At 42.6% G+C, this 25,353-nt stretch overlaps 1 protein-coding gene across 4 annotated transcripts in view; it reads left to right on the top strand.

Annotated features, from left to right (window-relative positions):
* GOLGB1 (golgin B1) overlaps positions 1-25,353 on the top strand; it is a 57,834-nt gene that overhangs the window by 10,122 nt on the left and 22,359 nt on the right. For 3 of the 4 annotated variants that reach the window (XM_063323830.1, XM_063323829.1, XM_063323831.1), the window contains exons 6-15: positions 2,993-3,145; positions 5,615-5,737; positions 6,391-6,504; positions 9,560-9,971; positions 12,021-12,082; positions 12,384-12,483; positions 15,782-15,855; positions 18,100-18,190; positions 18,893-18,960; positions 19,824-24,862. In XM_063323830.1, coding sequence (XP_063179900.1) covers positions 2,993-3,145; positions 5,615-5,737; positions 6,391-6,504; positions 9,560-9,971; positions 12,021-12,082; positions 12,384-12,483; positions 15,782-15,855; positions 18,100-18,190; positions 18,893-18,960; positions 19,824-24,862 — 6,236 coding nt within the window. The remainder of the gene's footprint in view (positions 1-2,992; positions 3,146-5,614; positions 5,738-6,390; positions 6,505-9,559; positions 9,972-12,020; positions 12,083-12,383; positions 12,484-15,781; positions 15,856-18,099; positions 18,191-18,892; positions 18,961-19,823; positions 24,863-25,353) is intronic. The other variant, XM_063323833.1, reaches the window with a different exon arrangement.

Below are 25,353 nucleotides of genomic sequence, written 5' to 3'. Positions count from 1 at the left end.
TTAAATGGTGAGTGTGAAAGCTGTCAGCTGAGACTAATGGAGTAAAGATTGGTTCCATGACTTGTGCTTACTACTTTTGATTGATGGCATGATAAAATCATAGAATTATACTGTAATTCACTTTACTGTAATATTAATATTGTAATACTAATTAATACTGTAATTCACTTTACAATACGTTTTTGAGTATCTTTCTCAGTGCAAAGCAGCATTTCATTTTCATATAGGAAGAACTGAGTGATCTTGAGGATTGACATAATGGAAAAATAAAGCAAAATTTAGTAAGTGCAAGATCAAACACCTGTGGTGTCCTGCCACTGTGTACTGCGAGGCCATGAAAAAAATCACCCGGCTACAGAGGACGGTGAATGCCCTAGAGGCTGTTTAGCTATGTCACTTCACATTGCTGTCCTGCTGCTGAGACCTTTTTTAGTTTACTCTTGTGTAGCGTGTATACACCTGTGCGCTGTTACATTATTTTGTGTAGGCTTGCTGTTGTGGACTAATGAGTGTTCTTGCTTCAAAATTCAAATTTATCAGTTGAAGGCAAAATCAGGGAAAGGTTATCATCATTTAATCAGTGTGACGTAGATTTTAAAAAGAGGCCTATTCTTTTTCGCACAAGGCAAACAGTTATCCTTCCAACTATTGTACTAAGAGTAGGCTTCATGTGGAGTGTTGTCATATTCTGTTCACTTGGAATTAGGAAGGGTAAATTCTGAGAGCAGCAGAAGACTTTCCATTCTCCCGTCATATATTAGTAGCTGCTCTTACTAGACACTCAAAGTAGCTTGTCTGTTTAGTCAACCAAAGGCAGAGAGGAAACATAATTTCTTTCTACAGTTGTATGAGGAAGGTAAGCACCAAGAAAGTGGGAAAACTGTTAAAGGGCAAGGACAGTACTGACGGTGGAAATTAGGCATTAAGAAAAATTACCTTCTAACTAGAGGAGTGAGGTCTTGATAGAGTCTCCAGTGGAAACAATGTGGACCAGAGCCTTATTGGTTTTGGGTTAGAACATTGTTTAAGAGAAATCATGTTAGGGCAGTTACCTGCAATATTATGTGTTTGACCCAGAAAGCACTTTCTAGATACTTTCTTGTAAGGTTAGACTTACTGAGAAGCTACAGATTCCTCTATTTATTTAGAATTATTTCCCCAAGTAGATGCTGTCTTGAGTAATGGTGGTATTTCCTAGGCAGATATCTTGGCATTTGAAGATGAAAAATTTAGGTTAAAGTTGCATGTTGTGCTGAGGTATTGAACATTCATGGTTCCTTTTGGAAATCATGAGGGATAAATACAGAAAAGGGCTTTTCTTTCCTCTCCATGACAGGGGCCCCATGAGAAGGCTGTATTTTAAATATCTAATTGGTACTATTACTTTCTGGGCTTTTAACAGAGTGTCTTATTTTCAGGAGAATAGAAGTATCAGCTTATATCTTTCTATTAAGTAGTTGGTATTTGTATACAGAACAATAGAGGCTCATCTTAATTTGTGTTTATCCACTTTAAAAGTTTATGTTCAGATATAAGAGTTTATGCATTTTGGGAAAACGTGACATTTGAAAGCTTGAGCTCTGGGAACTTTGTAGCTGTGCTACTGTCCTTAATTGCGGTACTCCACCTACTGACCAGGGTGCAAGGACTTCATCAAAAGCTTATCCAAATCTGATACTAAACATCAATCCTAAAAGCTAATCCCAAGTAAGCAAAGTAATTCATCTTTCCCTCCTAGCAACTGCTTTCCCCGAGCCTTATGAATGATATATATCTTTGGCTTCTTAAAGCTTCCTGCACTTACATTGTTTTGGTTTTTCCCCGTGTTCTACTTCTGAGTTTAAGAGCAATTAAAGCTTTCCTTGTCTGTTTTACCTGCTTCCAAAGACCTTCTCTGTAGGTGACACATCTTTTGAGGAACAGTAGCTTCTTACTTACTCTTATTACACTGACTTGTAAGTCCTTCTAAAAGCCTTCATAAATTTTTCAGAATGGGTTTAAAGGACATAAATACTCTGTACACTCCATGTGTTCTTGGTGATCTTTGATCCAATACCTGTAACAAGGAAGAGGAGAGAGGTACATTTTGTATATATTCAGTCAAAAATCCCCAGCCCTAAGGGCTTGAAGTAGTTGGGAGTGCTGTGATGATAACAATAGAAGGATGTTTTTCCTGCTTCTCAGTGACGGTGTTGACATGCTGAATCTGTTATGTGACTCTGCGTTAAGCAGGCATACGGCTGTGGTATGAGAGAATATCCTGCCATACAGATGGTCTTTGAGAGGCAAAAAAGGAGTGCAGGTGTAGTGTGCTAGTATGTCTGAGTAGACATAGCCCAAGGGCACGTTTTATGTGAAATGTCTGAGTTTAAATTTCATGGTCATGAACAGAGGGGTTTAACGCCTCAGAGTGGAGTGGAACTGATGATTGTTTGCATGTTCCCTTTGCTTATTTCTAACAGGTTCATTGCTATAAATGCCTTTAGTCTGAAGAGATTTCCACGGGCATTTTCTGTAATCTAGAATGTTTAATGTCTGCGCCTTTGTCATGCAGAGAATATCCTTCTATTGCTACTTAAAAAATGTTTAATTTCTGGTATTAGAGAAATCTGTGAAATTAAAAAGCCTCACAATCAAGGTGGTCATATCGTAGATTATGTATTATAAACTAAGGTAAATAATATTATTAAATAAAACATATGGTAAGCATCCATGGATAATTAGCCATTCCAAAGTGATTTAACACTTCCCAATTAAAGACATCTTGTGCATATCTACACAGAAATAGGGAAAATAATTACTTAGCGTAGGACAACTTCATTTAAAGAAACAAAGAAAATGTAAAGTTAAGAAATGAAGGGATGTAGTAGAAATAAGCCTCTGGTCAGGAGTTAGAAGTGCGGTAGCATTCTAATTTTTAATATTTTTTTTTAATTCACCAGTAATACTGATCAGTTTGCTTTCTTCTGTTTCTTTTCCCTTGCAATGTCAGAATAACCAAAATACAAGTGAAGGGCATAGAGAGGAAGCCGAAGCACTAAAACAGCAGCTCAAGGAGCGAGAGGAGACTGTTCAGGATCTGAAGGAACAGCTGGCTCTAGCAAAAGTGAATCTGAAAGATGCTGAAATCAAGTATGCAACACAGGTACAGAAATTTCTTTTTCTATTCATTAGTCTGTTTGTGTGTCTGTATTTCCCACCCCACCACTTACACTAGCATGATAGAATAGAGTAGTTCAGCTGGAAGGGACTTCCAGTGTTCACCTGGTCTAACTGCCTGACCAATTCAGGGCTGACCAAAAGTTAAAGCATGTTGTTAAGGGCATCGTCCAAATGCCTCTTAAACGCTGACAGTCATGGGGCATTGACCACCTCTCTAGGAATCCTGTTCCAGTGTGTGACCACCCTCTTCGTAACAATATGTTTCCTAATGTCAAGTCTGAACCTCCTCTGGCGCAGCTTTGAACCGTTGCCACGTGCCTTGTCACTGGGTAGTTTAAGAGAGACAGTTGTTCCTGAGGACATGCTGCTGCTAGAGAGTATGGCTAAATCCTAAATACCTAGATCCTAGGGAGTACGGCTAAATCCAAAGTAATTTAGCCGTACTCTGGCCAAAGCACTATGCCCCCCCAGTCCAGCCAGTAGCATGGCTGAGGATGTGTTCCCAGCAGGTGCGCATCTACAGCTCCTGTGTATGTATATCAATATCCAGCTGCATAGATAGCACAACACAGCACTCACATGAACACAAACAGTGCCAACAGCCTCACCTTGTTCGCCTCTGTGGCAGCTGAGATGGGAGAATAGTAAGAATATATACAGATGTATGCTGTGGATCTCGCCATCAGCTGTGCTTAGACACTCAGCTGGCCCAGTAACTGTCCCCTGGATCCAGGTCTCCCTGGTTGATGCCATGTGCACATGCAAAGCCCCAGGGCCCACGGCCCTACTCCAGCTGCCGGTACAGACCCATCGCTCACACACACGTGTGCACAGGGATGACTGGTTCGCCCCTGGTCCCTCCAATAGCCATCCCCCCTGTACTGGCTTGCTTTTAGAAAAATGTGCACATTAGTTCACATGTGTGTATGCACATGCACCACATCTGACCAGGGCTCCCCTGCCCCCTTCAGTAGCCAATCCGCAGCGTTGTTATCCTTGGAGAGACACAGACACACATGTGCACCCTGACCAGCACTCCCCTGGTCTCTCTAGTAATCAGTTTTCTGAGAGATTCACACATACACAAAAGCAGGTCTCATCCTTAGAGACCCCCAAGACCCTATGCTCTGTCAGCTGGCCAGAACTCCCTTAGTCCATCCAGTAGCCAGGTCTGCCTCTGGTCTCACCCTTGGGCACCATTCTTCCTCTGTCCTGGCACCCAGGCTGCTTCATCTATTTGCCACCTAGTCCGGCTTGATGCTTGCTAATGGTCATACATTCGCTTGCATACTCGCACTTGTTCCAGTTTCTGGTACCATGTACATACAAGCCCTCTGACCTGTGGTCCCACTGCAGTTGCGGGCACTTAAGTTCAGTTGCTCTAATCTCTCCAGTTGCTAGTACTGTGGACACAAGCCCTTTGACCCACAGTCTGATTCCAGTTACTAGCACTTGGACCCCCCATACACACACAAATGCACACTGAATAGAGGCCCTCTTCCGCAGTGACAGAATTAGAAATGGTGTTTGGTAAGAAGACAGGACAGACTGCTGATCGGTGCAGGACATGGACAGACAAGCATATTGAGCAGCCACTGTTTACACAGCTGGCCTCTTTAAATTCCCTTACTGTCTGGTTTTTTGTTTTTGTTTCTCCCCAGATCACCTAGGTAGATCTATTTCCCTGCCTTTCATTCCTCCTCTAAACATTCTGTAAGTCTTTTGCAATCCCACAATGCTGCTCATCCGTGTCCCGTAATATATCCTGTGCCCCTAGGCAGTAACCACCCTTTATGCAGAAGGTGCTCCACCATTTAGTCAGCTTAATGGGTTTCACGCTTGGACGATGGGACTGTTGGCCCTCTAAGGAGGGAGGCAACAGGCCCTGGAAAGGCCTGGACGGGATGTCCCTTTGGCCAGGTCAGAATCTGGGCTCTTCCCTGCCTGCCATTGCTGTTCTGTGATGGGCTTTGGAAAGCTGGAGCAGAGTATTCTTTCAGCTCCATTGCCTCTCTTTGTCTACAGTGGATGTGCAGAGGAGCTTTTTGTCACATAATGTAACAGCTGGTATTTATTTATGGAACGATTTTTATTAATACTCTGAATTGCAGGTTTAGCTTATGATCTGTGAATTGGGCTGCATCCTATACAAATAAAACCCCACAAGTTTTATGAACTTGTAATTATATAGTAATAATATCTTTTATCATTCTGTATATTTTTAGATTAAATTCTATGGGGTTTGCTTTCTGGGATCTGAAATATTATCAGTTAATATTTATGTATTGGTAGCATAAAGATACCATTTGACCAGGGTGACATAGAGGATTATCAAGCTGAAGACCTCATCACACACATAATATGGTGGTGCGTGTTGAAAGCAAGCCTGCATGTCTGTCAAGCTCATAACCTTCTTTTTTTTTTTTTTTTTTTTTGTGGCTTATATTTTCAGATGAGCACCCTGCAGGAAGTGATTCAGGAGAAGGAAGCTCTCCTAGAAGAGCAGGTTCACCATCACCAAGCTGAACTGTTCAAGATAGCGGCCCAGTCAGATCTAGAAGCGGAGATGCAGCAGGTATGTTTGATGTAATAATCTTATTATGGGAGGAGACGGGAAAAGAAATTTTACCAGTCTGAAGACACCCTGAGAGAGCAGTTGTCATCAAAGTAACTCAGAAGGGGTGAGAAGAGATAGGATTTGGTTGTTTGGGGTTTTTTTGGGATGCTACTTTGGACTTTGAGTCCTATCTTCAGTTTGCTGATTTGCTATCAGTTGAATCATAGAATCTGTTGGGTTGGAAGGGACCTTTAAAGGCCATCTAGTCCAACCCCCCTGCAGTAAGCAGGGACATCTTCAACTAGATCAGATTGCTCAGAGCCTCATCAAGCCTGGCCTTGAATATCTCCAGGGATGGGGCCTCCACCACCTCTCTGGGAAACCTGTTCCAGTGTTTCACCACCCTCATTGTAAAGAACTTTATCCTAAGTTGAAAAGAAAGAACAGTTAAAAAGAAGTATTAAATTATTGTGCTCCAGTTCCCTGTATGTAAAACAACAGTGAGCTCTTCCTACTGCACCAGGGCTCCAGAGTAAGTATCAACAAAAATGAAGTTATTCAGGCTATTAAAGTAGCTGTGTTATGAAAATTAGGTGTTTGGATGAAACCAGGAAATCTAGCCTTCTTATGTTAGCCTCACAGATACTGGTATAGCACTGACTCTCTCACAGAACCTGCGTACACTTCAGAGAAAGCTAGAGGAGCAGGAAGCAGCTCTGCTAGGACGAACTCAGGTGATAGAATTGCTGCAGCATGAATTACGTACTGCTGAACAACAAAACAAGGTACCTTTTCATGCTTTACTTATTGCTTTACTCTCATGTGTAAGTGGTGGATGGGGCCTTTGTCAGTAACTCAGAAGTTACCAGATTAGCTTATTTTTGGCACCAGGTTTACAGCATGAAATCAGCCAGGGGTGTCCTTTGGGTCAGGTTTTAGAGCTGCAGGTTTGTATGCGTTGGTTGTAGTAGGTCCAGCCAAACAACAGGGACAAGGACACTGCAGCAGCCATCTCTAGTGGCCCAGATTCTGAGCAAGTGGACAGGGAGAAAATCTATCCATGCTCCGTGCTGCTGACTGTTATGTTCAAAGCCATCAAATACACAATGCTTTGCCTAAGAATAAAGTGCTGCTCTAGCTACGATGTTTCTGGACTGCAGCATCCAGGCCAGATCAGAGTACAGGCAGCTATTCTTTGGTATGTCTTGCTGAGAACTTGATAATACGATTACACAGCTTCTGGAGTGGTATTGGCTCTTAATCGTTTTGGAGCATGAAGAGAATGAGATAAAGTCTGTGCATATATGATTATGTATAGATGTGCCCCTTGAGACAGGGTTTAGTATGCAATCATAGAATGGTTAGAGTTGGAAGGGACCTTAAAGGTCATTTAGTTCACCCCCCTGCCCTGGGCAGGGACACCTCCCACCAGCCGAGGTTGCTCCAAGCCCCATCCAACCTGGCCTTGAACCCCTTCAGGGATGGGGCAGCCACAGCTTCTCTGGGCAACCTGGGCCAGGGGCTCACACCCTCAGAGTGAAAAATTTCTTCCTGATATCTAGTCTAAATTTACCCTCTTCCAGTTTGAATCCATTACCCCTCGTCCTTTCACTGCATGCCCTTGTAAAAAGTCCCTCCCCATCTTTCTGTAAGCCCCCTTAAGTACTGAAAGGCTGCTATAGGGTCTCCCGGGAGCCTTCTCTTCTTTAGGCTGAACAATCCCAGCTCTCTTAAGCCGGTCTTCATAGGACAGGTGTTCCAGCCCTCGGATCATCTTTGTGGCCTCCTCTGGACTTGCTCCAACAGGTCCATGTCCTGATGTTGAGGGCCCCAGAGCTGGACACAGTACTCCAGGTGGGGTCTCACAAGAGCGGAGTATAGAGGGGGAATCCCCTCTCTCGACTTACTGGCCATGCTTCTTTTGGTTCAGCCCAGGATGCGATTGGCGTTCTGGGCTGTGAGCACACATTGCTGGCTCATGTTGAGCTTTTAGTCAACCAACACCCCCAAGTCTTTCTCCTCAGGGCTGCTCTCAATCCATTCTCTGCCCAGCCTGTATTTGTGCTTGGGATTGCCGTGACCCGGGTGCAGGACCTTGCGCTTTGCCTTGTTGAATTTCATGAGGTTTGCATGGGCCCACCTCTCAAGCTTCTCTGGGTCCCTTGGGACGGCGTTCCTTCCCTCCAGCGTGTCAACTGCTCCACACAGCTTGGCAAACAGTCGGCAAACTTGCTGAGGGTGCGCTCAATCCCAGCATCCATGTTGCCAGCAAAGATGTTAAATAGTACCAGCCCCAGCAGTGACCCCTGAGGAACGCCACTCATCACTACTCACCACTTGGATGTAGAGCTGTTGACAGCAACTCTTTGAGTGTGACTGTACAGCCAATTCTTTATCTGCTGGGTGATCTGTCCATCAAATCCATGTATCTTCAATTTAGAGACAAGGATGTGGTATGGGACAGTGTCAAATGCCTTGCACGAGTCCAGGTAGATATGTCAGTTGCTCTTCCCTTATCCACCAATGCTGTAATGCCATTGTAGAAGGCAGCCAAATTTGTCAGGCATGATTTACCCTTAGTGAAGCCATGTTGGCTGACACCGATGACCTCTGTATTTTCCATGTGCCTTAGCAGAGTTTCTAGGAGGATCTGCTCCATGATCTTGCTGGGCACAGAGGTGAGACTGACCGGCAATCTCTTAAAAGGCTTGTTTGCAGATATAGGATTAGTGTATTTTTAAACTTTTTTCCATTATCTGAACTTCTGAAAATAATTCTCCATCCCTTTAGAACAGACTTACACTGTGTCAGTCTCATGTTAGTAGGCTGCACAATCTCCAGCCAGTCTAGTGCTGAACCTCACTTTGGGAACTTTTACACACTTAACACACCACTCTGTTTTCTTTTCCCGTGTGTCCCAGCCAAGCACAGTGGTGGGACCTCTTACTATGAGGAAGAGGTGAAGAGCTTCAGTGAGCTGACTTGTACTCTCTACTGATCACATTGCTCATCGGGGTGTTTCATGGAGTGGTGGAATGGATGTCTTCACGGCATGGTTGTTGCAGTCCCCTGACGACTCCTCTGTGGCTTTGACTCCCCTCATGCATATTATGTGGTCAGAGGGAGACCTTGGTAGACATAAACTTGAGACCATGTGGCTGAAGTTTCTCTTCCTACCCATAAAGTAAAGGGAGCTCCTCAGTATAGCATAGCTCCTGGCTATGCTGACTGTCCCCAGCTCCAGGGGGAGGAAGTTTGACAAAAGGAATTCTGGCAAGTGTAGGGTCGGTTTCTATTCCTTGGTTGTTTCAAATCTCTTGTCAGTGTCGACTAGCTTTCTGGGATCTTTCTTAAAGCAGTGGGCACTGTGTGGAGCACTCTGTTACCTCCAGTTTCCTACGTGAGCATTTTTGACCCCCTTTCACGTACACACTCTTGTTCTGGCCTTTAATTGTACTCTGTAATTGCTGAGTTCCTCCCCTTTTGTTGTAGTCCTTCCTCCCCTTTTGGGGAAGCTTTCTTTCCTCTAGAAGAGAACTCATGGCCACTGTTCTGTTGCGTCTTTCCTCAATGTTCCTCTGCTCTAAATTAAGGCTTAGCTTTTCTCTACCAAAATTGAGAGTTCTTATTTCTTCCAGAATTGTTTTCTTGCAATTTGTAAGTAGTAGGGCAGTTTCTTTCTAACAAATTGAGATTTCTGCCGTATTTATTTCTTCCTTTGTGCTACTTAGTATTTGAAAAGGATTTTTAATGGCAATTTTAAGACACAATTCAGGTACTTTGTTTTGGCAATGTATTGAACTAGTTGAGAGTTAAATCCATTTCCATATTCTGTTACAGACACTCCTAGATCAGTGCCAGAAGATGGAAGTGGATCTAAGCTCCCTGAGGGGTGTTCTAGATGCAGAGAGACGAGAGTCTCAGAATCTCAGAGAAAAGATGGAGCTGGAACTAGCTGAGAGGAAGCAGTCCTCCCATTGCTTGCAGGAGGAGTTGCAGTGTCTCTCAGAACAGCTGGAAGAGGCAAGAAGAGCACAAGCTGAATTAGAGGTGAAGTATAAAGACCTGGAGCGGGAACAAAGGCTGGAGATAGAAGAGAAGAACCTGCAGATGAATTGCCTTAAGATGGCTGAGCAAGAGCTGCACTCTAGCCATGCTGCCATTGTAGCTGAAAATGAGCAGCTGAAACAGGATGTTGACCGGCTGTTGGTGTTATCTGCCGAAAACAGTGCTACAATACAGAAACTACAGGGTGAGCAAGCACAACGGTTTGGTGAAGCAGGTTCTCAAGAGCCTAAGGATCATTGGGTTTCCTTCTGTTTGACTTTGTTTTGATAATAGCTTATAAGAGTCTTGATATAACAGTTCCTAATTGCATAAGAACATAGGGGTGGTTGTAATGTATCGAACTAAAGGTCTCTCTAGTGCGATTCCACCTTTCTGTCTTTGGCAGCGACCAAAGTCGGTTGCAAAAGGAGGAGCATAAGAGTAGGGCAGCATATAGGGTCCTTTCCTTGTGTACTATTGCAGCCTGTAATCTTTTGAGGTTTATGGATTACAGGCCTGGCAGCCTGACCTCGGTACCAGGAAAGATCACGGAGAGGATCATCTTGAGTGAGCTCTCACGGCATGGGCAGGGCAGCCAAGGGCTCAGGGCCAGCCAGCATGGGTTTAGGAAGGGGAGGTCCTGCTTAACCAACCTGATCTCTTTCGATGACCGTGTCCCCCGCCTTCTGGACGCGGGGAAGGCTGTGGACATTGTGTATCTGGACTTTGGTAAGGCTTTTGACACCGTCCCCCACAGCATTCTCCTGGAGAAGCTGGCGAATCACGGCATAGACAAGTGTACTCTTCGCTGGGTTAAAAACTGGCTGGATGGCCGTGCCCAGAGAGTTGTGATTAATGGGGTGAAATCCTCTTGGCGGCTGGTCACCAGTGGTGTCCCTCAGGGCTCAGTTTTGGGGCCGGTTTTGTTTAATATCTTTATCAATGATCTGGATGAGGGGATTGAGTGCACCCTCAGTAAGGTTGCAGATGATGCCAAACTGGGTGGGAGATTTGATCTGCTGGAGGGTAGGAAGGCTCTACAGAGGGACCTGGACAGGCTGGATCGATGGGCCAAGGCTAGCTGTAGGAGGCTTAATAAGGCCAAGTGCCGGGTCCTGCATTTCGGTCACAACAACCCCAAGCAATGCTACAGGCTTGGGGCAGAGTGGCTGGAAAGCTGCCCGGCAGAAAAGGACCTGGGGGTGCTGGTGGATGGCCAGCTTAACATGAGCCAGCAGTGTGCCCAGGTGGCCAAGAAGGCCAACAGCGTTCTGGCTTGTATCAGGAATAGCGTGGCCAGCAGGAGCAGGGAAGTGATGGTGCCTCTGTACCCGGCACTGGTGAGGCCTCACCTCGAGTGCTGTGTTCAATTCTGGGCCCCTCTGTACAAGAGGGACATTGAGGTGCTGGATTGTGTCCAGAGGAGAGCGACCAGGCTGGTGAGGGCTCTGGAGACCAGGGCATACGAGGAGAGGCCGAAGGAGCTGGGCATGTTTAGCTTGGAGAAGAGGAGGCTGAGGGGAGACCTCATTGCCCTCTACAGCCACCTGAAAGGAGGGTGGAGAGAGGTGGGTGTTGGCCTCTTCTCCCAGGGGAATAACGACAGGACCAGAGGAAATGGGCTGAAGCTGCAGCAGGGGAGGTTTAGATTAGAGATTAGGAAGAATTACTCTACTGAAAGGGTGGTCAGGCACTGGAACAGCCTGCCCAGGGAGGCGGCTGAGTCACCATCCCTAGAGGTATTTAAGAAACGTGTATATTTGGCACTTCAGGGCATGCTCTAGTGGCAGAGATTGTAGCGGGTTTTTGTGTGTGCGTGTGGTTGGACTCGATGACCTCAAAGGTCCTTTCCAACCTTGCAGATTCTATGTTTCTATGATTTCTTGAGCCAGATATATTTTTTAATTAACTTTAATAACTTCTTGGATTTTTTCCATCAACTTATATAAGTTCTTCTTAGATGTGCCACATTCTCCAGAGTCTGAGTTTCTACTGACGTTATAAGTAAAACAACCAAGGAAAGCAAACAGTACCATTTTCTCTCTACACTTGTATTAGAACTAATAACATTGATCTTGGCTCAAACTATTACTTCAAATTGGTTTTCTTCCAGCTTCTTTACGGCCCAAAAAAGAAGCAGTGACTGAGAGATAAGGGACTTATCACGTGTAGTATTGTGCGTATGAGTAAACTGGATATATTTCAGCAAAAAAGACAAGAACACACCTTAACTCCCCTTTCCCCCCTCCATTAGATGAACTTGTACAGAAATCTGAGGAATTTGTCTGCTGTCAGAATGAGCTGTTGAAGAAACAGGTATGATATTTTCATACGATTCTCCTGAAAATTTCCCATGTGTTGAGGAACTGAAAACGAATGAAATGTTTGGATTTCCTTTTTATGATGTATTGCTTGAGAAAGGCTCTTATGGGTTCTCTTAGCTGATGGGCAGACATGTTATGACTATGGAAGCCTGGAAAGAAATAAGAGCCAATTTGAGTAATTTAAAAGTTGCCAATCGATTTGTTAAAAGCTTAACTGAAAGATCAAAGACTAATGTATATGTGTAAACTGTACTGAAATTTATCTTTCTCCCCTACGTGCTATGTTTAAACAGGGTGAAACAACTTCACAGGAAAAAATAATAGATCAGGAAGATCAGAATGGGACTTCACTCCTACCCACAGAAAACTTGGAAAGACAGAAAACTGAAGGCGGTACGATTACTTTACTTATTTGAATATTCTTAAAATATTTAAGAATTGTTCTTGCCTTTTTTTAATAATAAACATGTCCATGGTTACTGGTTCATTATGCTTTCGTTGCCAAGATCTTCAAAAATACTGTATTGTTCTTTCCAGTGATTAAAGTAGGATTTAGTTATAAAGGGAAAAGGAACTATTTGAATCTTGGACAGTGAACAGGCTGACAGAAACATGTAAGTAAACCATCTGGAATTATTAAAAAGACGGTTCATGTGCTTCATGTTCCTGCATGTATGATCTATGGTGACGGGTGAAAACAACATGGCAAAGATATGAAAAAGCTAGGATGAAGACAGGGATGGTAATATTACGTGATTGCAGGGTTTTCCAGAAAAGGGCACCAAGGTTAGCTTCATTATGGTAGGGCATATTAAGTTCAATGAAAAATTTTGGTTTTGGCTTTTTTGTTCCATTAATGTCAGTTTTGCGGAAGGATGGTAGAATAAATTTTCTATTCGTAGAATCATCTATGTTGGAAGGGACCTTTAAGATCATTGAGTCCAACCATCAACCCAACACTGCCAAAACCACCACTAACCCATGTCCCTCAGCACCATGTCTACCCATCTTTTAAATACCTCCAGGGATGGTGACTCAACTACTTCCCTGGACAGCCTGTTCCAGTGCTTGACAACCCTTTTGGTGACGACATTTCTCCCAATATCCAATCTAAACCTCCCCAGCATAACTTGAGGCCGTTTCCTCTTGTCCCATCGCCTGTTCCTTGGGAGAAGAGCCTGACCCCCCCCCCAGCTACCCCCTCCTTTCAGGGAGCTGCAGAGAGCGAGAAGGTCTCCCCTCAGCCTCCTCTTCTCCAGGCTGAACACCCCCAGCTCCCACAGCCGCTCCTCACAAGACTCCTGCTCCAGACCCCTCACCAGCTCCGTTGCCCTTCTCTGGACACGCTCCGGCCCCTCGATGTCCCTCCTGGAGTGAGGGGCCCAAAACTGGACAGAGCCCTCGAGGTGGGGCCTCACCAGTGCCCAGTACAGGGGGACGGTCACTGCCCCAGTCCTGCTGGCCACGCTGTCCCTGATGCAAGCCAGGATGCTGTTGGCCTTCTCAGCCACCTGTCCTCATCCATCTGTCAAACCCATATCCCTGCAGTTTAGTGGCGAGAATGTTAGGGGGACTGTATCAAAGGCCTTACAGAAGTCCAGCTTTTAATCTGATATCATACCCTAAGTTAAGATTGAATATATTCAAAATGTACCTGGAAGGCGTCCATCGGCTTTCTTAAAAAGAAGGTCCTTCCTCTGCTGAAAGGAGAACCTGAAAAATGCAGTGACTTTTAGAGCTTCACTGTCATGTTACTTAAAAGGTCTTTCCCAATGCATGTTTACTTGTGTGTTTACTTGAAAACAAACTTCTTTTCTTGTAATTCTGTTTCCAGTGGGTGTGTTGAACACTTGGTTACTGACATTTTTTAATATTTTAAACCCTGGGAGATGTAATTTTTTAAAGAAAACACCAAAAGATTAAATGGAAACATGTAAAAAATAATCATCTTTTAAACCTCCTCTGTAGATTCTAAATACTTTGTTGCTCTTCTTCATCTCCTGATGACTTTCTAATTTGTCAGTCTTATTTAAAGCGTGATGCCTAAAACTGCCCATAGTACTCCAGCCTTAACTTGAGTAGAATGAAATAAGGATTTACATATAGCTACCTTATATTTTGCAATTTCCTATGATTTTCAAGCAGACCTCAACAAATGCCTCAAAACTACTTAACTATAATTTTCTTAAATGTAAACACTTTCAAAGTCTTTGTACAGCCTTAATTTTCATAGGCTTAGCAGTGCATTGTATCAGTATATCTTTACTAGCCACACGGATTCCTTAAACTTTTCTTGAAGCAGCTCTTTGAGTGATTGAATGTCTCTGTGTGCTACATAAGAAACCATGGAGTTTACCTTTTTCTACTTTTTCCTCCACACTAAGAAAATAGATAAGAGTTAGGTTAACAGTCGGACTGTATGATCTTAAGGGTCTTTTCCTACCTAAGTGATTCTATGATTCTATCATCTTCAGGAAAAGCGTATGAAGTTCAGTCAGTTTCCAAGAAAGAAAACATCTGGATTGAGATCACTGCTCGGAATGGTGCCAGTTCACCAGTTTACTGGGTGGTGGTAGTGACTTGTATCTTGTATATTCTTTTACCATTGTTATCATTATGCTGTTTTCCTTTTCTGATATTGTTCTATTAAACTGTCTTTATCTCAGCCTACAAGGTTGGGGTTTTTTTGTTTCCCCCTTTCCTTTCCCCTCCTTTTCTCCCTCTTCTCCCTACCCTCCCCTAGCCTTACGCTGGATGTCAGCACAACCTTCTGGTGTATCAGCAGCTTCTCCCAGTTTTGTGTCATCTGCAAGCTTGCTGAGGATGCAATATGCCCCATCATCAAGATGATTAATGATGTTGCACAGGATCAGACCCAGTATTAACCCCTGGGGTACACTGGCCTCCAACTAGGCTTAATGCCCCTGATCACCACCCTCTGGGCTGGCCATTCAGACTCTTTTCAGTCCACCTCACTGTCTGCTCATCCAGCCCATCCATCAACAGCTTCTCTATCAGCCTCTTATAGAAGACAGTGCCGAAAGCCTTACTGAAGGCCTTGATGATATCGAGTGCTTTCCTCTCCTCTACCAAGCCAGTCATTTCATCATATACAGTGACATACCTATCATAAATGCCAGTTTACGGAAATATAAATGTAAAAATATCCTTAGTCAAATAGCATCTGAGTTCTTGTCACGGATGTGGACCATGTCTTGACATGGACTGTGGCCCTTGCGTGTTTTATTCTTCTCTGATTCTAATGACTTCTCATTTCGTTTATATCCAAATGAAATATGAAACATTTTGCTACAATAGTTCTTTCTTTCCCCTCCTTTATAAAAATGATTCTTAAAACTTGAAACTCTATTAGCTGTCTTTTAATTTTAGTCTGTATAACAACAACTGTTCTTTTCTAAAAGGTGCTTAAAACAGTATGTTGTTTTGGTGGTTTGCCTCTTAAAAAAAACCAAACCCAAACCACACTATCCGATTACAATGTTTTACATATATATATATATATATGTAAATATATATGTACATATATATGTGTACACATACATACACACACTATGTAAGTGTTACTAACAGCCATGTGCCCTGTTCTCTAAAGCTCCTGGAAGAATATCCTGTTACTCTCTAAATCAGGGTTTTAGTTTTCAAAGAAATTGTTTGTGTTTGAATGTTTCAGAGATACCACACTTGCAACTTGTTCTCAAGGAGCCTCAGCAGGAAGCTGTGATGGTCACAGAAAAGGCAAAGCAGGTAATGATTAAGCTGCTGAAATAAGCTAAAAGAGGTCAAGGACTGGCCTTAAAACAGCTAAGCCTTTTTTAACAATCCTCTTTGGAAGGTTATTATTAACTGGATTAATGATAAAATTAACTGGATTAATGATGAAAGACAGAAATAGCTTCCAAATACTGCGTGTACTGTATTCTTATCAGACTGTATTTCCCTTTGTTGGCTGTCTGGAAATCTTGTGTCCTTCATCCACCCAATCCATATTCTTGCTATTTTCTGCCTCTTGTGAATTAGTTCTTCATCAAAACCATAGACTAAACTCTGAGGCAGGTATCAGGAAATACAATTCCAAAGGCTCAGCTGTCATTATAGGACGCCTTTCAAACCAGCCCTACCCATTGCCACTGCCCTGGTGGGGATCTGGCAGACTGACTTGAGGAAGCCGAGTTCTCTTTGTTAAGTGTGAGACAAGTAGACTCTGTCCTTGTACTCTTCCACTGTGGCAGCTGCAGGTCCAGTTGCAGTCAGCCTACTGGTGACATCTGTACTAAGAATTTCTTGTAGAATTGTTTGTTAGCTTACAGCGATGTCTAGGCTCTTTATAGACTGCTCCGCTCTGTTACAACCTGCCAGCACGGGGAAGGAGGTGCTGTGTTTTATCTAATACATTTCTCTCCATCAGAGAGAGTTTATAGTATATCTATTACTGTGAAGTATTAGGGCAAAAGTTGACATTTGGGACTCATGTTGGAACTGGAGAATGCATTTTGAGTCAGCTTATCCTGCTTGGCGTCAGATCCTTACATTCCAACTGCCTGGAATTAGTTGAGATGTAAGCTAGTGGATCAACGGATACACACATGCACGGCCTTTTCAAGGGCATGTGTAAGCCTTTGAGTTATTTTCTAGAGCTCCTTTACAGACAGTGGAGATAACAGGTTCTTTAGCATATGATTCACCTGAACCAAGGTGGATGTTTAAAATGGGTCAATGAACCCAGCCCTGGAATTGTCCATTTCAGTGTCTTAATTATAAAAAAAAAAAATTAGCTAAATAGCTTGTATGTAAATATTTACACTTAAACAGCCATATCCTGCCATTTGTGCATCTGATGGCTTTTAGGCCAAGTCCTGTGTGGATCCAAACCCAGCTCAGGGGTTCGGGTCATGTGTGCGAGTTACTTGGATGCATGCCATACGTTCCATTTCAGTGCTTGGAGCTTGCGAAGGCAAAGTGCTTTAGAACTTGGGTCTGGAGATCATTCTCTCGTGATTGTGTGACCTGTTAGTGCCCTGTACTTACATTCTAGGTAGTTACAGCAAATGTTAATTCTGAACGCTTCATTTCATTTTCATTCTTTTCCTGGTTGAGTTGGGGTTGTTTTTTTACTTTCTTTTTTTTTTGGGGTGGGGAGGGAGTAGCCTTTTTTAGAGACGCTTTACTTAGTTCTGACTCGTTGTCTCCTTGTACTCTAGTTCAAACCTTTCCCGCAGAAGTAGTACAAATGGTGTCTATTGTTTGTTGTGGTGAAAGACAACATTTGTTGGGAACTAGCCAGAAATCTTGCCATTCACTTTAGGCGCATGTTAACTCGTAAGCGGACTTTTCAGAATGAAGAAATTAGTAGATGAGTCTTAGTTCTTGTATGGATGTCAACAGCAAACTAACCAATTTCCTGGGCTTTATTCAGCACCTTTGTGTGGGCAAAAAGAATTTGTGTCTGTGAAATAGCAAAATCTCCTCTCTCTTCTTCAGCAGTCAGGTTCTGTCCTGTCTGACAGAGAAATGGGAGATGCATAGCAGTTAATAGATTGTTGTGAGGTGGTTTGTTTGTCTGCGTGGTGGAGCCTAGTGTAACTTTCCTGGGAAGACTGCAGGTTCTTTATCCGCTGGAGCGGTGAGGCATACAGTGACAAACACATGATTTCACACCTTCTCTGCTTGGGTGGTTCAGTGCAAGGTTATGAATCAATAGTTAGTCCCTTTGAAGCAGTAAGGATGGAAGAGGAAGCATCTCAAGGTGGGAAGGATGTTATTATAATTGTTGCATCCATTGATATCCTAATCTGCTGAGATATGTCCTAGTGTCTTGCTTGACGTCAAAACCAATCTACCTTATTTAAAATTTATTTTCATTAGGCGTTGTTGCGTATAAAGTTGTGACTGATAGTTTTTACTTAAAGCTTGGTTGGGCAGCAGGCAGCTAAGATAGCTATCTTCTAATGCAAAGATCATGGCCAAAACTGAGTATTTTTTGTTCAATAGAATAAGGATTTTGGACCTGAGGTGAAATTGCAAGACTTGCAGACTCTGGAAGCTCCAGCCTCTTATATAGACTGCTCTTCTACTCCTACAGGTGAGGACACAGAATAAGGCATGTAACAAGAAAATTGTGGGAATTTGAGAAGTTTCAGGGACAAATTTAAGGTGATTCGGAAAGAGGAGCTTTGAGATCAGAATCTGAAGATGTACGGGAGATAGAAAAGATGCACACAAGGTAGAAGAGAACATTCTAATGTGGGATGGATAGGATATATCAGAAGAGAAGAAAGAAGTAGTTACCAAGATGAGAAAGGGAGAAGGGTTTGAAGGGAGAGTGTGTTTGTAGATGAAAAGGCTAATGTGTAACACACAAAAGAGAATTAAGATAAGATGAAGAATTGGGTTCTTCTCTGCAAGCTAGTAATTTGGTTTTTTGTGTGTTTGGAATTACCATCAACCCCTGCCCACGAATAATTTAAAAAAAAAAAAAAAAAAGAAAAAAAGAAACCAACTCACATCTCTCTTTGCCTCTTAATTTTTCTGTAGAAGTTAGATATAGTGTAGAATTAGGTGATGCCAGCACGTAGCAAATGCAGGAGGTTTTGCATGTGCACAGCTATTGGGGATGTCTGGGTGCAATGCATAGGCTCAAACTCTTTTTTTTTTTTTTTTTTTTTGTCTTTCTTGCCTCAGAAACTAGAGACGCTCCAGTCCCATGTATTGTTTCTCCACTTACCTACTGACTTTCCATGCAACTTGTTATGCTGATGGTGACAAGTGTACTTTTTATCACTAGGTGTGTCAGGAGAGCTGATGAATTTTGAAGTGCAGAAGCCTTTTGATGACACTTGGGTGCTCCCTGAGGTATAAATTTATTCTGGAACTTTTTTCCTCTCAATATTGTATGCATCTGGGGTTATGAAAACTTTAATTTAGTTTAGAAGCTCCAAAGACTTGTTTTTTTAACATCCCATAACTTAAAGTGGTTGTTGCAACACTGCAGCAGGCTTTAAGAGATAGCTCTCCTTTAATGGTTCCCCATAAATTGTTTCTGCCCTCCAAACCAATGAACAGACAGCCTTTACAACATAAGATGTTGACTTATTGGTGGGCTGCCAATCCGTGCTTTCTGGGAAGGATTTGTGAGTGCTTTTCTTTTGTAATCTGTTTTTGAAGGTGGGAGGAAACCCTAAGATAGTTGTTTGGAAAAAGCCAAGTGCTCTCGTCCAGATACTTTGTCTAGTGTTTTCACTTTGGAGATGGACACAGACTGAAATATGGGCTTCTAAACTGTTTCTTTGCCATGTCAAATGGGCAGATAGAATAGGGGACAAAACCACAAAACCTCCTCGTTCAGAGACTATGGATAGGATCCAGGAAAATGTGACTGGATTAGTACACCGGAGGGCTTGCGGGAATCACAGGAGAACTGAAACACTTCAGAATCATACTATCTTGTAATCGAGAGAGAATTGGGAAATAAGGGAATAGGAAGTTAATTTGTAGTCTAATCCTAAAGCCAGAATCTTTCATGCTGCAGCTTCAGAAACTGAAATGAACAGAAATGATCTGAGGAGACTTCCTGTTATTAGTGAGGCTACTGTTTATTGCAATAGCCAGCTCATGAAAGAGTATCCCTAAACTACGAAATGTGGAAAGCAGATACTTCCAAAAGTGACCCTTTCACAGGATTCAAAGGAAAATTGAAACCTATTATTTTATTTTAGGCGAGAACAGATGGCCTTCCCAATGGAAGTGAGCAGTTTACTGGGGAAAGCTGTTCGCCTGGAATTCTGGAGTATCTTGCTGCAGAGAAACAGAAAGAGCTGTCAGTTCTGCTGCTGGAGCTGAAAGAAGCCCAAGAAGAAATAACTTTTCTGAAAAGGCAGCTCAAGGGCTCAAATGGCCAAACTTCTACAGGTAACCAAACAGGAGAAGCAGCTAACCAGCTGGAAGATAATTCCCAGATACAGTTTATTGAGAGAGAAGACCAAAAGACTTCAGATACACAAAATGAGTTGGGCAGTAGTTCATTACTGAGAGAAATAGAAATGCAGCAAATTGGTGTGCTTCAGGAAAACAGCATCAGTCTTCAAGAAGTGCCGCAGGGGAGCACTGTCCCCTGCAGAGAGGAGGTGGAGGCAACGCAAGAAGTCTCTACAGCAGATCCAGAACCTGGCACCTCTCAATCTCAAGAACTGATAAAGTTACGAGAGCGAATTACAGAACTGCAAGTAATGCTGCAGAAATCAGAAGAATCCTATAAGAAAGATCTAGGAGAAAAAGGTGCAGAAATAAATAGGCTAAACCAATTGGCTGAGGAATACAGAAAAAAAATTGAGGATTCTGACAGTGCATTTTGTGTTTTGTCTGAAGAACGAGATCAGCTCCTGTGTCAGATGAAGGAACTTTCTACCATAGCAGAACTGAAAGAGCAAGTGAAGCAACTTGAGGAAAATCTAGCTCTTTCAGAAAAGCAGAGACTGTCAGACAGTCAAAGCATTCTTCTGAGAGAACAAATCCAGAGCCTTAAAAATGAATTTAAATCTAAGGAGGTAAAAATTGAAGCTTTGCAAAAAGACTTGGATGAAGCACAACTTCAGCTTTCTGACCAGGACATGCAACTAAAAGATCTGAGAAGCCAGATTGAGAAAAAGGAATGTGAAGTACTTGATCTAGAACAACTTTTGAGGAAGAATACAGCTGAGATAGAAGAGCTTTCCCAAAACTTAGCCTCAAAGGAACACAAAGCAGCAAGCCTAGAACAGCTTGTTGCTGAGCACACCAGGTCTATAGACAGCCTGCAACAAACCTTGCATGAGAAAGACCAACAGATGACAGAGATCAGCGTCAGCATGTCTGAGAAAATAGTGCTGCTGAATGAAGAGAAATTTTCTCTAGAAAATGAGCTGAAGAGTCTTAAAGAGCAAACAAGTCTATTTTTAAAAGTCCAGGCAGAAAAAAACCAAAATGTAGATGCTGGAGATACAAACCTGAAACGTGGGGCATCTGAGCAGCAGTATGAGGCAGAGGCAGCATGTGATGAAAGTGAGGTATTAGAAAATAAACTTGAACTTCTGAAAAAAGAAAACGAGCAAGTAAAGCGGAAGCTGCAGGCAGCACTTGTTAACAGGAAAGAACTTCTGAAAAAGGTTAGCAAATTGGAGAATGAATTAGTACAACTGAGAAAAGAACATGAATCAGAAACCTCAGTGGCTCGAGAAGCTGAAGGGGAAGAAAATGAGATAAGCGTGATAAGCAGAGAAGTGAATCTGGAAAGTCAGTCCAGTGAGGAGTATCTAATTCAGCTGCTTTCTGAAAAGGAATCCGAGTTGCAGAGCATCCGGAAGGACCTGCTGGATAAAGAAACTAGTGAAGCACGATTGCAGGCAATGATTGAGGAAATGAGGAGAAGCTTGCAAGGTACAGCAGACACTGTTTCAGTTAAAGATGAAATCATGGAGAGTCAGACAATTGCTGACAAAGAAAATGAAACCAATAAAAGCCCAAAAGATGATGAAGAAAATGAAAAAGATAGTTCAGCAGCTACAAATCTTGAAGAAAACCAAAAGTCTGCTCTGAAAGAGAGGATTTCAACTCTTGAACAAGAAAAAGAACAACTTCAAAAAAAACTTCAGGAAGCCCTGGTATCTCGCAAAGACACTATAAAAAAGGCTCAAGAAAAAGACAGGCATCACAGAGAACAGCTGAAACAGCAGAAAGATGAATACAACATCCTACAAGAACAATTTCATAAGCAAAGCAAAGAGAAGGAGAGCATCCAAGCTCAGCTCAGACAACTCCAAGAACAGAAAGGATCAACAGGGAGTGTTCTTGGGAATCAAGGCGAGTTGGATTCTTCATGCATGGAAGCAGAAAATACAACAGATAACAAGCTTATACCAGTTGCAGATGTTTCTGGGGAAGAGTTTAAGAAAAAACTTGAAAAATTGCAGATGGAGAAAGAGGAATTGGAATATAATGTTAGTCATATGCAAAGTGAAATTGCTTGCAAATCAGAATTAGTCTTTAATTTGCAAGAGCAAGTAGCACAGTTGTTTCTGGACATAGAAGTGCTGAAGAGAACCTCTGACCAAGCTGAAGCTAAGGCAGCAAGTCTTCAGACAGAACTGGACGAGAGTCGAGCAAAAATTTCTAGAGAGGGCAGTCTGGAAGACCTGAAAACACTTATCCACCGAAAGGATGAAGAAATGGAATTCCTCAAGTTGCAGTTAAGGGAGAAAAGTGAAGCTCTCAATAATGTGCAGGCACTGTTGCTGGAAAAAGAGGATTCAGTCAGGAAACTATGTAGTGAGTTGGAAACTCAAGCTCAGGTACATGAGGAACAAAGCAAGCGACTGCAAACAGAGTTGCTTGAAATTCAGGAGAAGCAAGACGATGGTGCAGAAGCAGCTAAGCAGAAGAATCAAATGCAGAGAAAGTTGCAAGCTGCACTTATCTCTAGAAAAGAGGCACTAAAGGAGAGTAAATCTCTAAAAGAGGAGCTGGCTAATGCTAAAACTACTATTGAAAATCTTTGTGTTAAGTTGACAAATATGGAAAGCCAAATATGTGGCCATGTTAAAGAAACAGATACTTTAACAGAAAAGTTAGCAGGCCTCACTGAAGAGCGAGAAAAACTTATTGCGGAAGTTGATAAAGTACTTACAGAAAATCAGAATCTTGATGGATGCTGTAAAAACCTGACACTTACTCTAGATAGAGTTGTTCTAGAGAAAGAGAAACTAGAGAATGAGATGGAATCCTTGAAGTGCCTTCAAGCCACTGAGAGTTCTGAGTGGCATGAAAAATACAGGGAGCTTCAGAAAGAATATGAAACTCTCCTGCAGTCCTATGAGAATGTGAGTGATGAGGCTGAGCGGATTCAGCGTGTTTTGGAAACTGTTAGGCAGGAAAAGCAGGAAATTTTCATTAAGCTGAAAAGTGTTGAAGCAAAAAAAGAGGAAACGGATAAGCAGCTACAGGAAGCCGGACAGGAAATTGATGGAATGAAGGAGAAAATGAGGAAATTTGCAAAATCAAAGCAACAAAAGATCCTGGAACTAGAGGAGGAGAATGAGAAGCTTAGAGCAGAGATGCGTTTTACAGATGGAGAGCTACACAGGACTGGAGATGTCTTTACAAATACTAGTCTGAAAGAAGATCTGGAGAGCTCTAGGAGGGACTACCAGTCTCTTTCTACTCAGCTTGAGACAGTAATGGCTGAAAAGGAGTCTCTTAATCAAGAGATTGCAGACTTAAAGTGTCAATTGCAGCTAACGGAATCTAAGCTGAAGGAAAGCAGAGAACTGGTAGACAAGTGTGTTGCTCAGACGACAGCAAGGGAAGAAACAAATCAAGCAGTTGCCGCACCACCACCAATGGAGAGGACTGAAAATCCAGTGGACATAAGTTTTGGACCAGAGTATCCTACTGCAGAGTTGGAACAAAAAGCCTTTGAAGGTGGTAGCCCTCGTGAAGATGTTGGTACCTACATACAGCAGATAGCTGAGCTCACAGAGCGAATCACAGAACTAGAAGATAATAGGAGGTCTTCAGAGCAGCAGCTGGGTGACATCCGCATGTGTGTTGAGACTTTAGCAGGTGAGAAAAGGGCTTTAGAGACCCAAATGGAAGAAAAAGTCCATGAATTGAATGCTCTTCGGGACACAGTAGCAAAGATGGAACAAATGGTCCAAAAAACCAAAGACGACCTTGTCAAGATGACAGAACTGAAGGACGCGCTAGAGGCTGACAAGGATGATTTGGAAGAAAGGCTCATGAATCAGCTGGCAGAACTGAATGGGAGTATTGGAAACTATCAGCAAGATGCAACAGACTTCCAGATCAAAAATGAGCAACTGAAACATGAGCTTCAGAGTTTGCAGAGAATGATGCAAGAACTGGAGGAGGAGAAATGTCAGATGGTAAAGGAGAAAAGTAAAGCAAGTTCAGAAAAGCAAAAGGAATTTGTAGAAAAGCTAAAATGCAGTTGGAGGGGAGACAGTGGCACGCATGTAAAAGAGCTTCAAGAGCTGCTGAAACAGAAACAGCAGGAGATTAAGCAGCTGCAGAAGGACTGTATTAAAAGCCAGGAAAAGAACAGTAGTTTAGAAAGAACTGTTAAAGCTCTGGAATTTGTGCAGAGCGAGTCTCAGAAAGAGGTAGAAGCAGCCAAAGAGACTGTAGCTAAAGCAGTTGAAGACACCAAGAAAGCCCAAACAGAGCTTGCCCTCTGCAGGGTGGTATTGGATGACACCCAGAGTGAGGCAGCAAGGGTTCTAGCAGAGAGTGTCAAAGTGAAAGAAGAGTTGCAGGCAAACAAAGAGAATACTAAAATTCAAATGAAGAAGAAAGATGAGGAATTTGAGAGGAGACTGGAACAGGAAAAAGACAAGCACTCAAAGGAAATTAAAAACATGGAAGAAAAGCTGGCAACTTTGCAGAGGGAGAAAGACTATGTGGAAATAACTGTTGTTGATCTTCAAAACTCCTTGAAGACAAAGGATCAAGAAACCAAGCAATTGGAAGGCAGCCTAAACAAAACACTAGCCCAGCTTGCAGCCTTCACCAGGAGCATGTCTTCCCTTCAGGATGACAGGGACAGGGTGATAGATGAATCAAAAACGTGGGAGAAGAAATTCACTGAAACTATTCAAAAGAAGGAGGAAGAAATACGTTCAAAAGAGCAAACTTGTCTTATGCTAAAGGACCAGATGAAGCAGATGACCGTACATGTGGAAGAACTTCAGACTCATATATCCAGGTAACAGAGGTCGTAATGACTCAGCTGGTATTCTTGTATTTTCTTTTGACAAGGCAGCAGCCAGAGGAGAGGTAGGGTCCCCCTTTGCTTTTGCAGTCTACCAGAAAGAAAGAATTTTGAATATGTTAATATGGTAAATGTGACATGTGATTGGCAAAGCTAATGAGTACCTAAGATGGAGAGCAGAATTAGTCTTCCTAATAAAGCCATAAACATAAGGCTTACCTTCTGAATCACTTGGTTTGGATAGAAAAGAAGTTTGGAGTTAATGTCATAGGGACTTACTATTTGTTGTCTGCACTGTGATACAGAGAGATTAACACTGTAAAATATTCCTTCTGATCATTAGGGTACCTGTGTTAAATCTCTTCTCTGTGACAAGCAGTAGCCATCTGAGTACTATCTAGAGTCTTTATTAATCTGAAATTTGAAAGAGTCCTTTGCATAGAGTTGTTGCATTCAGAGATTAAATTTGGCAGGTCAAGAGAACA

The sequence above is a fragment of the Chroicocephalus ridibundus genome, chromosome 1 (genome assembly GCF_963924245.1).
Source record: "Chroicocephalus ridibundus chromosome 1, bChrRid1.1, whole genome shotgun sequence".
NCBI classification, from domain to species: domain Eukaryota; kingdom Metazoa; phylum Chordata; class Aves; order Charadriiformes; family Laridae; genus Chroicocephalus; species Chroicocephalus ridibundus.
The sequence above is the reverse complement of the archived record's forward strand: the minus strand, read 5'-3'. Positions and strand labels throughout refer to the sequence as shown.